Genomic DNA, 12,011 nt, shown 5'->3' on the forward strand with positions numbered 1-12,011 from the left:
GTTGAGATGGAAGGAGAGAATTTACTTTTGTTCTCACCAATTCCACTGCTCACCTGTGGGTTCAGCTGGAACTTCACACGGACAGTACGTCCTACAGTGAGTTTATCTATGTCAAAGAGAACTGTGCAGAGTTCATCATCCCTGGTGATCGTGTCTTCATCACAGACCTTCAGCTCCAGCACGTTCTGCACAAAGAGGTTAAGAGTGTGATGGAGTTACTACTATATTTAAGAGCTCCATAAGCCAGGAAATTCTCATGGCTAGGTTTTCTTTCCTTGATCCTCCAGGTTTATGGGAAGGAGGAAAAAGGAGAAAATGAAAGAGAAAAAAGAAAGAGACTTGGGTTCATTAAAAGTCACATTACTGACAACTCTTTATACAAAAAAGAACCAAGCTTGTTTTGCTTCCCCAAGCAGACAAGACAAACGAGTCATGCAGAACATTCATGAATTTGTGATAAATAACTGCATTAAATATTTCTATATTTATTTTATGGCCCTTGGTTCTAAGTGTATAAAACAGTCACAGTTACACAAAGATGATTTAAAGGATTTTCACAATATCCAGAACTGAGTGATTTTGTTATTATTTTTATGTGATTTTTTTCTTGGGTTTTGCTTGTATATGTCAAGACTGGGGACAAGATAGTAAGGCTGTATTCTGAAGGACAATTAATTCCTTCTTATTGCAGTACAGTAAATGTCTGAATAACAAATAAGTGGAATAGAACACTAAGGAGGATGTGGGAAACAGGTTGGTTTTTTCTTGAGGAATCTTTAACATCTTCTGTGTTTGGAGCTAGCTATATATTTATTGTTTTACTACAGTAAAACAATGCAATCTAATGACCATCTGCAGGCATCAAATGGTGAAAAGGATTGATGTTAGTTACCTTGACACGGCGGTCAATCTTGTAGCAGAAAGCTTCATTCCAAACGGGGTTTTTGCTGTTCCTGATGGTCCTGGTCCGAACCTTCTCTGCCGAGGCAGTAGGCAGCCACAGCGTCACGTAGCAATCTGAAAGTGTGACTGCACAGGGAGAAGATGAGCACAGTTAAAATGTATCCAGAGAAAGAATTACTGCACAGTTGCCATTTAACCCTAATCAGACAAAGATAGCACAGTTGGGGCTTTCTTCCTAAAATACGCAGGATTAGGAGTAAATAATGTAATGAAGCACTAACAGACAAAAAGATATCCTCACACAATTGCAATTCCCACTTCCACCTTTTCACTCTTTGTCAGATATACTTTTTTTTTAATGTTACTTTATATTTGAAATTGTGCTGTCCTCCACATACAGTACATGTTGCATTTAGCTTTATTTCATGATTATCCAAATATCTGGGACAGGCAACACACCTCACAACCTTCAATCTGGGCTATAGAGAGGCTTTTTTTCTATAATTTTTTTTCCCCAGATTTGGCACCTCAGCTTAACTAAAGCCCTTATTAAAGGGCTGGCTTAACTGAAGGACACTTTTTTTTTTTTTTGGATGAAAAGTGTTCTCCCATCAAGGCTGAAAAATTTGATTTCTTTATCACAAAGCAGAATGTGCCTATTCCTTATTCATTCATATATTTGACAAAGTTTTTAGAAGTTGTATGCTTCTTTTTTCTTTTTCTGATAACGGAGTCAGTTTCATCATCACCATGATTAAATTATTGTGTGTACAATTCCTTCATACTGCTCTGTCTGCAGACTGAGAAGATGCTGCCACCACTCCTGTTTGGGAAGGAGGCCATGAGCGCCAATGAAGACATCAGCTTCTGAGTCCACAAGCTTGGAGGGAGAACTCCAGGAGTGAGACTTAACAGAAGCATGATGCAGAAAGCACTGATGGCCTTTCTCTCACACCTGCAATGCAATCTCCCTATTTCACGTTAGCAGTGCTCAGCCAGTCACCTGGTTCTTACAGCAAACTTGTGAGTCAGAGGAGGCCAAATAACTCAGCTCATAGTCAATCCCTGCATCATGCCCAAAACGTGTAACAGTGTTATTACATCACATTAAAAACAATTACTTCACATATTTCCCCTTTATCCTTCCATAGCAATCACAGATTTAGGTTTTCCAACAAGCCAATCTGTGCCTTTATGGTGTAGTTAACCACGCTATCACAGTCAGCAAAATCTGGATTATGACTGTGGGAAGGAAGGCATTTTCAGAAAGAGACCTAAGTCACACCTGATCAGAAGACTGTGACTGATCAGATGTTCAGCAGAAGCACAAATGTAAGCAATGCAAACGGCTAATGATGATTAAATGCTACAGTTTCTATTTTCAAAGAGGATGAGACACTCTGATTACTTCACAGGAGCGATATAAGGATTACGCAAATAAGTACACTGAGAAAACTTGAATTTCTTGGAACTGTTCAAGACCATCCTCCACCCCAGACAGAGCTTTGACCAACCTGATCTAGTGGAAGGTATCCCTGCTCATGGCAGGGGGGTTGTTTTAAGGTCCCTTCCAACCCAAACCATTCTATGATGATTCTATGCTTTGTCCAAGACCCCATAATGCAGTCAATGTCAGGGTCCAAAACATAGTCTAGATTTTCAGGCCTCTACTCCAATCTATTACAATTATCTTGTTCTGAAGCATCATTAGAGAGAAATACTTTTAAAGCATTTTTATTTTTCACTAGTAAAGTAAATAGCAGCATGAGAGTCAACGAAGAAGAAATGTTCAATAAATAAACAACAAACACTTCAATAATGAGAAAAATATATGGAAGAGAAATAAATAGTCATAGGGAACACCAAGATTTAATCATTAAAATTGGAAAGCTAAAGTCGAGGAAATAAACGCTGAGAATTGTAACAAGCATCATAGTTTTATCATTAGAAACAGGTAGAAAAGGGACATTTTCCCACAGTTGAAAATACTGAGGTTTCAAGGAAAACTAGCTGAAATATTTGCCTTTTTGATGCCTCAGAAAAAGTAAATACTGCCCGAAGTAACCTTCCCACAACAGACAAAGAAATGAACAGGTTTTTTACAATAATATTAATTTCTTCAGACAATAAATTTTCTGTTAAGAAAATACTCTTTCTGAAAAGCTTACAAATCTCTCTGCCAGATACATTTTTAACAAGTGTTTGGGATGCCCAAGTTTTGAATTTGGGGCATCTCAAGGAGATCAAGACATGATATTCATCTGCTCTTGAGACCAGAACACCAAGTAAGAAAGCCACATGGTGTGGCAGACATACCAACAGGTTTGGCCAAAAAGGAACCTCGTGATTCACTGTGATAAGGAGTGACTGTGAGCAAGCTTCCCTGAGAAGGACAGCCACAAGGAAACAAAACACAAGCAGGCAGTACAGACGTACAGGAATACAGAAATGCACACTCAATTGTTCATGTGGGTTTGTAGATAAAATTGCAGTGGTGGCCTAGTCAGATCACATATCTGGATGGTGCAGAACGCCATTTAGGCACTTTAAAATTTGGATTTTGATAAATAAAAAGCTGTGCATACAGCTATCAGCTCATGGAATGTGCACTTCTGTACATAAGAATAGAATTTTAAGAAACCCCTAACTTTATACCTTAAGAGGTGTTCTCACTTTGTCTAATAAATGAAAAGAAAAAGAGAAATAAGCGGTAATACATGTAATGTAATACAGTAGTGTTACATTGTGGAAGATACTTAATTAACTCAGAATACCACATGTAAGTGAAGCAGAGATTTCTTCCCTGATAGTAATCAGTCATTGAAAAATACTGTTGTTAAGCACAACCTCCATGTGATCTAACCACATCCCTCCTGCCAGAAACCACCAAATCCAACCTCTGGTAAGTTTCCGATCTACTCTTGACCCATCACACAAAATAAAATCTCAAAATACAGATTACATTAACTAAAATTTTCGTATGAACTTTGATGTGCTGCATAATATTCAGAGCATGCTAAAAGAAAATTGATTTTGAGCCATGTTCAGCAAGATTTTGGGAAACAGTGTGGACTTTTTCCTCTTTGTTTTACATCTTTTAGATTTATTCATGTGGTCTTTATACTTGAATTTTTTTTATTCTCTTTGTCTTTATTTCACCTTTTTCTTTTGAAGTCTCTGCTCTAGATATCCTCTTTTCACTTACCCTCACTATCCCTCACTTAAACTTCTGTTAAGCGCTCAGAGTATTGCTCTGTTAATTTTTTTCCCCGACTTTTAAACAGCTCCATTCTGTAGGTTATATATATTCCATGACACTCTGGATTTTATCACCACTTCCTGCATATGTACAAATTCTGCAGAAGTCATAGAATGTTTTTGTTTGTACTTCTGTTGTTTTCATAGGCTTTCCTGCTACTGCTGATTTTAGGTCTGCATTACCAGTTCTCTCCTTTCTTCCATCAAGAAATTCAGTGGGAAATACACTTACTTAAAAATACTACAAGAACTTTCACTGTGTACAGAGCAGACCTCAGATCAGCAGCTAAGTCTGATGTCAGAAGGATAGGAAATATATCTCAGACAGTAAGATATCAAAAAATAAAATGCATCACCTTGCTTGAGTCAGTCTCTTTAAAGTTAAGAGGAGAAAGCAGTGCTTCAGTATTAAAATAAAAATTAATCCTTGCAAATTTACAGCAATGTGTGTTTTTACTCCTACACAATTTGAGAACAATAACATTGTCCAAATATTTTCTTTAAAAAGTTATAAGGACTATCCAACAACAGTAGAAGTACTCACGCAAGTCTGCCTTCCGGGCATTCCTCACTCTCAGTATTTTTACAGTGAGCAAGTTGAAAGGAGATACTGGTGCCTGCACAAAAATTCAGAGAATGAAAAAAAAAAAAAAAGATTATATTATTATTATTATTATAGTCAGTAGTCACAGATTACTGTAACCCTCAAGTTCTAAGGACGTAGGTAGAACAAGGTTTTCAAGGTTGAGACAATACGACTCATCAAACCAAGTGGAGCAGTCAAAAATCTGTACAATTTTTTGGCACAGAGCTCTCTTCAGGCCTGAAATAGAAGCAACATATTTCAAAATCACTTGAGCTTAGAACAGGTGCCAAGAGTTTGATTTGATAAAGATCACATCTTCCTATCATTGCTCCCTTATTATCACAATAAACAGCCTTAGAGCACACGTGTGGGTGTCCTTGCCTCTTACACACCAGTGCCTGCAGTGGAACAGATTGTCTCTGGGACACCAAATACTGTCACAGCAGCTGTGAAAGTACAGCTGTCACCATGCACCAGCACGAGCTCACACACCAGCACAAACTTCTGCACATAGCCAAAAATAAAAATGCAGCTGACAGTGATGAGATTACTTCTCTTGAAGACCCTGGTGGACCTCTGATCTTCAGCTCAGATCCCCAACAGAAAGCTGCAAAAATCATCCCAGAGTTGATCTTGGGAATTAACTCACAACTCCACTAGATATCGGAAAACTTGAGCTCAGAGATATTCAGGTTATAATAACTCATAACCTCCATGGCTCATACTAATGAACCTTCATATTCCCCAGGCTATAAGTTAACCCTTTCTCCCTTTCACCCTTGAGATAACTGCATAACTTCTTACTCTCTCTCACATACTAATAGCTCCTCTTCCATATGTAAAGTCTTTCATTTAAAAACCAATATATGTACAGATACCATTTCTCTCGACACTTACTCAAATTGATATTTAGCTTTCCACTTACTGGTTCTGTTTTAGAACAGAAACAAGTTGTATTGTGCCCAAAACTTTTTCTAATCTTTCTATCTGTACCAGTTGATAAGAACAAGGTAATAATACAGACTGGGGAACAAGATACCAGAAAGCAGTGCCACAGGAAAGGGATCCAGAGTTCCTGGTCTGTGGCAAGTTGGATATGAGCCCACAGTGTCCTGGCAGCCCAGAAGGGTGACCCATGTTCTGGGGGACATCAGGCACATCATCACCAGCTGGGCAAGGGGAGGGGACTGTCCCACTCTGCTCTGCACTGGGGTGGCCCCACCTCCAGTGCTGGGGGCAGTTTTATGCACATATTGTGGCATATTTAGCCAAAATATAAGAAAGATGAAACTATTAGAGTGTCCAAAGGCTAGCAACAAAGATGGTGAAGCATGGTGAAGGAGAAGCTGTATGAGGGGTGGGTGAGGTCACTTCAGCCTGGAGGAGACTGAGTGGGGAGACTTCATTGCAGCCTGCATCTTCCTCATGAGGAGAAAAGGAGGGACTGATCTCTTCTCTCTGGTGACCAGTGACAGGACCCAAGGGAATGGAATGAAGTTGTGCCAGGGGAGGTTTAGGCTGCATATTAGGAAAAGGTTCTTCCTCCAGAGGGTGTTTGGGCTCTGGAACAGGCTCCCCAGGGATGTGGCCACAGCACCAGCCTGACAGAGTTCAAGAAGTGCTTGAACAATGCTGTTAATCAAATGGTATGATTCTTGGGGATAGGCCTGTGCAGGTCTAGGAGTTGGACTCAGTGGTCCTCATGGGTTCCTTTGTACTCAAAATACTCTGTGATTCTACCTCTACCCATAAGAACTCTCTCTTATTTTCATAGATATACTATAACCTCACAAAGTTAGTACAGTGTCCTAACACAAACACATGGACTTTATTTCTTAATGCAGGCATCAAAATGCCTGTAATAATCATAAAGCAGCAAAAGCAAAAACTATACACTGATGTTAACTAATGAAATGTACCTTGCTATTATTTCCTTCATACAGGTTCATTTTGCCAAATCACAGGTCTTTTCAGCAGTATTACAGGACTTATCCTGAAGTGCTTCACAATGCTTTGCCACAGTGTCAAGCAGCTGGGATCATGACATGACATTGGGCAATAAGTCAATGTAATGAAGGAGGTCCTTGTCCTCACCAATGAAAACCTCAACACCTCTGAAAAGTCAGCAGAGAACAGGAACTGTCTCCAAGAAATAGCCTGAGTAATCCCTAGAGTTCTTGGGGGGAAACAAACAAACATACAAGATTACAGGCCCAGACTATACAGCTGAAGTGCTACAACTATTTTTCTATATGAAGTAAGTAGAAATGGGTAAAAGAGAGAAGCCCTCCTAGACCCAGGGACCAGCAGCCAAGGCTTGCCTATCCTTGACAAATATACTGACATGGTTTTTATGTTTATGTTTGGTCCCTGCTTTCCCCATCCAATAAATTGTAAGTGGGTTTGATCTCAGAAGTTATTTCAGAAGATGTGGAGCATCTCTCTTATCCAGAAAGAAGGAGGCTTGCATCCCTTGATTACAGAAGAATGGACTTGGGCAGAAGTTCCCCATTCCATGGAAACGCCATTCATTACTGGGCTTAGCACCATTTTAAAGGAATAACCTTGGCTCAGCTCTTGGGAAACAAGCATTGAGACCTTTACTTTGTGAATCTCAAGTGGATAGTGACATCTTCCTGCAGGCAAGTGCCACGTGGAGGTAGGAACTATGAAAGTTGTTCCCAGCTGCCTGTGTTACCTGGCTGTACCATTTGTGCAATTCCCTGCCCAGCTCTTACAATTCCATTCTGGTGTATCTTACTCTCCAAACTTACAGAATCAATCCTCAGTGCTTCTCTCTGGGTCATGGACCCTATTCCAATACTAGAGTCTTGGAAATCCAACCTTACAACTCCTAACTTTTAGGTGCCTGAATGCTTTACCAAGTCTGGCTGTCAGTGACTTACTCAAAGTCACACAAAAAAACTTCTCCTAAACTGGATAGTCTCCTCACAATTGGCAATTGCTTCCACATCCTTGCCTTTAATGTGATGATGTCCATATCACAGGCTGGGTAAGTTCTGAGGCCAGAAGCCTCCCAGGTCAGTTATTACACACACTTCAACTTTCAGCTTCTATATTTATTTCATCTGAGACATGAATCTTACCTCATAAACCGGAAACACAAGCCAGGCATTTTAATGATCGCTCTTGAAATTACTTAAATATATGAGGCTGCAAATGCAAGACTTGGTCACACTGTCCTACGTCAGATAAAAATTCAATTAAGTCCTGTGGTACACTTGTGCAATCCTCACATATCTAGTCCAAGGGAAGTCAGTAGGAGTGTTCACATACATGAGTGCTCATCCATATGAATGAATTATATAACTGGTCTCTAAAACTGCTCTATTTTAGTAAAGTTCCAAGCTTAAAAGTCTTTCACAGAATTTTTTTCTTGAGGAGACAAGAGTGAAACTCATACAATATTCCCAAGTTACATCAAGAGAAAAGGCAGTTATCAAAGTGCATATGTATTTGGGGGAGAGCACTCTTCCCTTTCTTCATCAAAAAGGAATAGAAATCTCATCACTACTTTAAAAATTGTGAAAAACAACAAAGAAATCACTCACCCTGTCAGAAAGAGTAGCAGGGCTTTAAAACATAGATCACTGCCTTGCTTCTGACCTAGGTCAGGCATGTGGCACCTTTTAACTTCAAAAACTGTTGAAGCCTCAAAGGCAGGCAGGATTTCATTACCATACTATGTCCACCACCTCAGGCAAAGTCAAAGATAAAAGAAACACTTTTCCTTGTAGTGCTATTTTGTATTTATTTCACCCATTTTAAATATCTCATTGGTGGGTCTTAAACTCAGTAGAAGTCCCAAGTTTGTTTCAGAATAAAAACAAATGGAGCAGCACTGACTCAATGGCTGCTTCTTTCCAAGAGCCATGCAAAACTTCTGTGGCTTCAGACTGCAATTTTCATGTGGGTTTTTTTTTTTCCTCTTCCTGTTTGCAGCTCCACAGCTGTGTTAGAATGAATCCAAATTTTATAAGAGAAACCAGGTCAAGTATTCCCACAGTTCAACATTGTTTTTTACCTCAAGACCACATCAGTCTTTATCAGTAATTTATGTGATCTAAAAAGTGTTACTCTTTTGACTTGTCAGCATGAAGGCACTACCAAATTTTTCTCACCAGCTATTTTACATATTCTTTTAAATTTATATAGCCACTCAAATTGAAATCCCACACATCCTATCAGTTTCCATTTCCCTGAAACTCACTTTGATAATGAAAATTCATTTCCTTAATGAGTCACTGAGTAACAAAAAGCAACTCAGGTATACTAGGCTTATGTGCTTATCATAAATACCAGCTTTCATGGTGGGGGAAAAAAAAAAAGAATAAAAAAGGAAAAAAAAAAAGGAAAAATGTTCAAGTCCTTCCTGAATTTTACCTCTGTGAACCTTGGAGATTTAAAGCAGAAAGACGGGGCTCTGGGTCCTGCTTTAAACTATACATGCTATATTCAGGTCAGTTCTGCCACTCTAAATTACCTTGAAGATAAAAGTAACTAAAGCCATGCAATTGTACAGGTCTCACACCTAGGGACCTACTAACAATGTCAAAACCACTAAGGGTAAAAAAAACCATATTGGTTCTCTAAACACAGGCTAGAACTCAAAATATGAATATTTATAATTCTAGCATACCTCTTAGGGCTGCAAGACTATACACAGGGACCTAAACATCAGTTTAGAAGCTAATTTTTGAAGAAATTCTGCAAAGTCTTTACCACAGCATTTCACTTTGAACAGAGAAAATAAGTGACTGTCAGGCATAAACAGGCATTAAATGCTATCAATAACAGCAAACCTTCACAAAGCAAACAGAATTTACTACCATTCAAAAGATTCTCTGTATTACTCTGATTTCTCTATGTAGATGCAAAGCTGGGAAGCCCTACACCAGTGAACAAGAGACAAAAGCCCACCTTGCAGGCAGATCCCTGGAGAGCTGTGACTGATACTGGCAGCCCCAAACCCACTGCAAGCGTCAGAAGACAGCCTCATCCTGCTGCCAATGCCATTGCTCCCATTGCTCATAGGAGCTTATCTGATGTATTTTCCTTTATGCTAATACCTCTTAACATAAACGTCTGCTAATTTCCCAGCCATTTCTAATTTGCTTGTGCAAAAAATTCATCCTCAATTCAGCCTTTACAAAACACCTTTTGCTTTTTTTTCACCTTCAGAGAAGTTTGGGCACCACTCCTACTCCTGCTAGGCTGATAAGATTGTCAGGAGACTGAACATGCCACATTTATTCCACCATTTTTCCTGTAAATGCTGTGCTGCACAGAGAATTGCAAGCTCTAAGACAAATCATTACACTGCAAAGAAAGGCTACAAGGAATACCAGAACACTAACAACTGGAAGACACACATAAAAATTCTTATAAAGGAATAAACTATAAGAAAATGGGACTATTTCATCCAAAGAAATCAAAACACAAAAGAAGGGAGTAATGAAAAAATTGATATAGTTGAAGTACAAAGCAGCCCAGATAAAGTGCAACACCAACATCATAAGCATCAGACACCAAACAGTGGCCAGACTATTTAGAGCTTATGGAAAAACCATGGCAATAGTCCATCTACAGAGCTGAAGTCCCAGCTCAGCTTTTCAACACTCAGTAAACTTTGCAACACAGTTTTCCCCCGAGCCAATGAATTCCTCAAATTTTTTCTGCTGATCTATATTCAGCACTGGACAGCATTTAATGAAGGGCCAGCTAATTGCTACCTACCGTTCTCACCGCTGGTGCTGAGGTGCTCGTAAAAGTCTAGGAAAAACAACACAAGGCAAAGTTAAGAAAACTAAACTACATGTTAAATGCTTACTTTAGGCTGAATGTCACAACATCTCACATTCAAGGACACATTCAGAGCTGTGTTCTTTAACAACATCGCTAGGTGCTTTCAAGACCAACACCACAACTCCTTGCCACTGCTTATTTCCCTTTTTGCTTATAGGGAAGCACAATAAGCAATGTTGTTAGCCCTAAAATGTAGCTTGAAAACACAGGTGTGCCATGAGGCTCTGCAAAAGCCTAGACTAGGAAATCCGCCCTTGCAACAAGATCTGAGGAACAGCAAACTCGATTTCCCTGGGTTGCCCAAGCAAACCACTCATGCTCCTCTGTGATCATCTTCACTGGAACACCAGACAATTTTACCCACTTCACACTTGCTATCACCTTCTTTTGCTTACCTCACTTGTACTTAAATTTGATCCCATTGCAGCCCCAGTTGCATGTAAGTCCAGTGTTAAAGGTTACTGAGTCCTATGGCTGGCAGGAACTCCTCATGCAGGTTAGGGGTGGAGGAAAAGGGATTTTATGACGAGGCTCTCCTGCCCCACCCCCTGATTATTTCTAGTCATTAAGCAGTCACCTCCCTGCTTCCTGCAGCCTATTAGGGCACCTCATCTGAGTCAGCAGAATGAAGAGCAATTCCTTTTCTACCTACTGCAATATTTGGGGAGGATGCTGAAGCCCCTTTCTGCCCAGGTATCGCTCTTCTGAAATGTTGCTGGTAATGAAAAGTTTTGCATTTATGCAACAGCTCTAACCCCCAAGCAAAGTGCTTCTGACTAATTAAATCACAGCTCTCAGAGTATCTCTACACTGCCACCATCATGCTGCAGGGTAGCAGAGAGAGATGTCAGCAGCTTCTTTCCAAACCTTAAAATAAAATACCTGTAGCAGTCTTCCCATAGCAGCACAGTTCAGGTAGGTAAGCCCTGCAGTTCAGCAAGGTGACTCAATTGTGATGCCACAACTGGGTGACTGCAGCACCCATGCTCCTCTGAAGCTACTTTGGGCATCTCTGCTACATTTAGCAACCTCAACACATGCCTTCTTTGCCTGGATATTTATTGTATACGTAGAAAAAAAAGTTAACCCATGTTCAGAAATCTTGCAGTCTGATAATAAATCAAACAAGAGGGAAGGGAGGAGCTGTTAGCAGCAGGTGAAATTTGGGAGTGGAAGGGTGAGGCAGGAGAGAGGGTTGTGTTCTCCTGCGTGGGCCTGGGGAGCACAGCAGTTCACCCATCCTCAGAGCCTACTTCAAAGGGATCTGTGTGTGCTGGATGGATCTGTGGGTGCTGCAAGCCCAGCAGACACACTGTGAGAAACTCCAGGGCACAAAACCCTCCCTGGCTGCTCCACACTCCAGTGTACAGTGACTCACTGCCTTGTAAAGTGTATTAGAGTAGCCCTAAACCAGCATACATGTGCAGGCTGGTAGATT

General features: G+C 40.1%; 1 protein-coding gene across 2 annotated transcripts in view; it reads right to left on the reverse strand.

The window, feature by feature from the left end:
- Nucleotides 1-11,100, reverse strand: part of LOC111930079 (cytosolic phospholipase A2 epsilon-like) — a 32,304-nt gene extending 21,204 nt beyond the window's left edge. The window contains exons 1-5 of one of the 2 annotated variants that reach the window (XM_086891761.1): nucleotides 10,969-11,064; nucleotides 10,505-10,540; nucleotides 4,706-4,778; nucleotides 893-1,029; nucleotides 54-185 (exon numbers count right to left, since the gene is read on the reverse strand). In XM_086891761.1, coding sequence (XP_086747887.1) covers nucleotides 54-185; nucleotides 893-1,029; nucleotides 4,706-4,778; nucleotides 10,505-10,540; nucleotides 10,969-10,995 — 405 coding nt within the window. In that variant the 5' untranslated portion in view covers nucleotides 10,996-11,064. Of the gene's footprint in view, nucleotides 1-53; nucleotides 186-892; nucleotides 1,030-4,705; nucleotides 4,779-10,504; nucleotides 10,541-10,968 lie in introns of both variants that reach the window. The other variant, XM_086891762.1, reaches the window with a different exon arrangement.
- Between the last annotated feature and the right edge of the window lie 911 nt (nucleotides 11,101-12,011).

Source organism: Cyanistes caeruleus, chromosome 6 (assembly GCF_971803275.1).
Source record: "Cyanistes caeruleus chromosome 6, bCyaCae1.hap1.1, whole genome shotgun sequence".
In the NCBI taxonomy this organism is placed as follows: Eukaryota; Metazoa; Chordata; class Aves; order Passeriformes; family Paridae; genus Cyanistes; species Cyanistes caeruleus.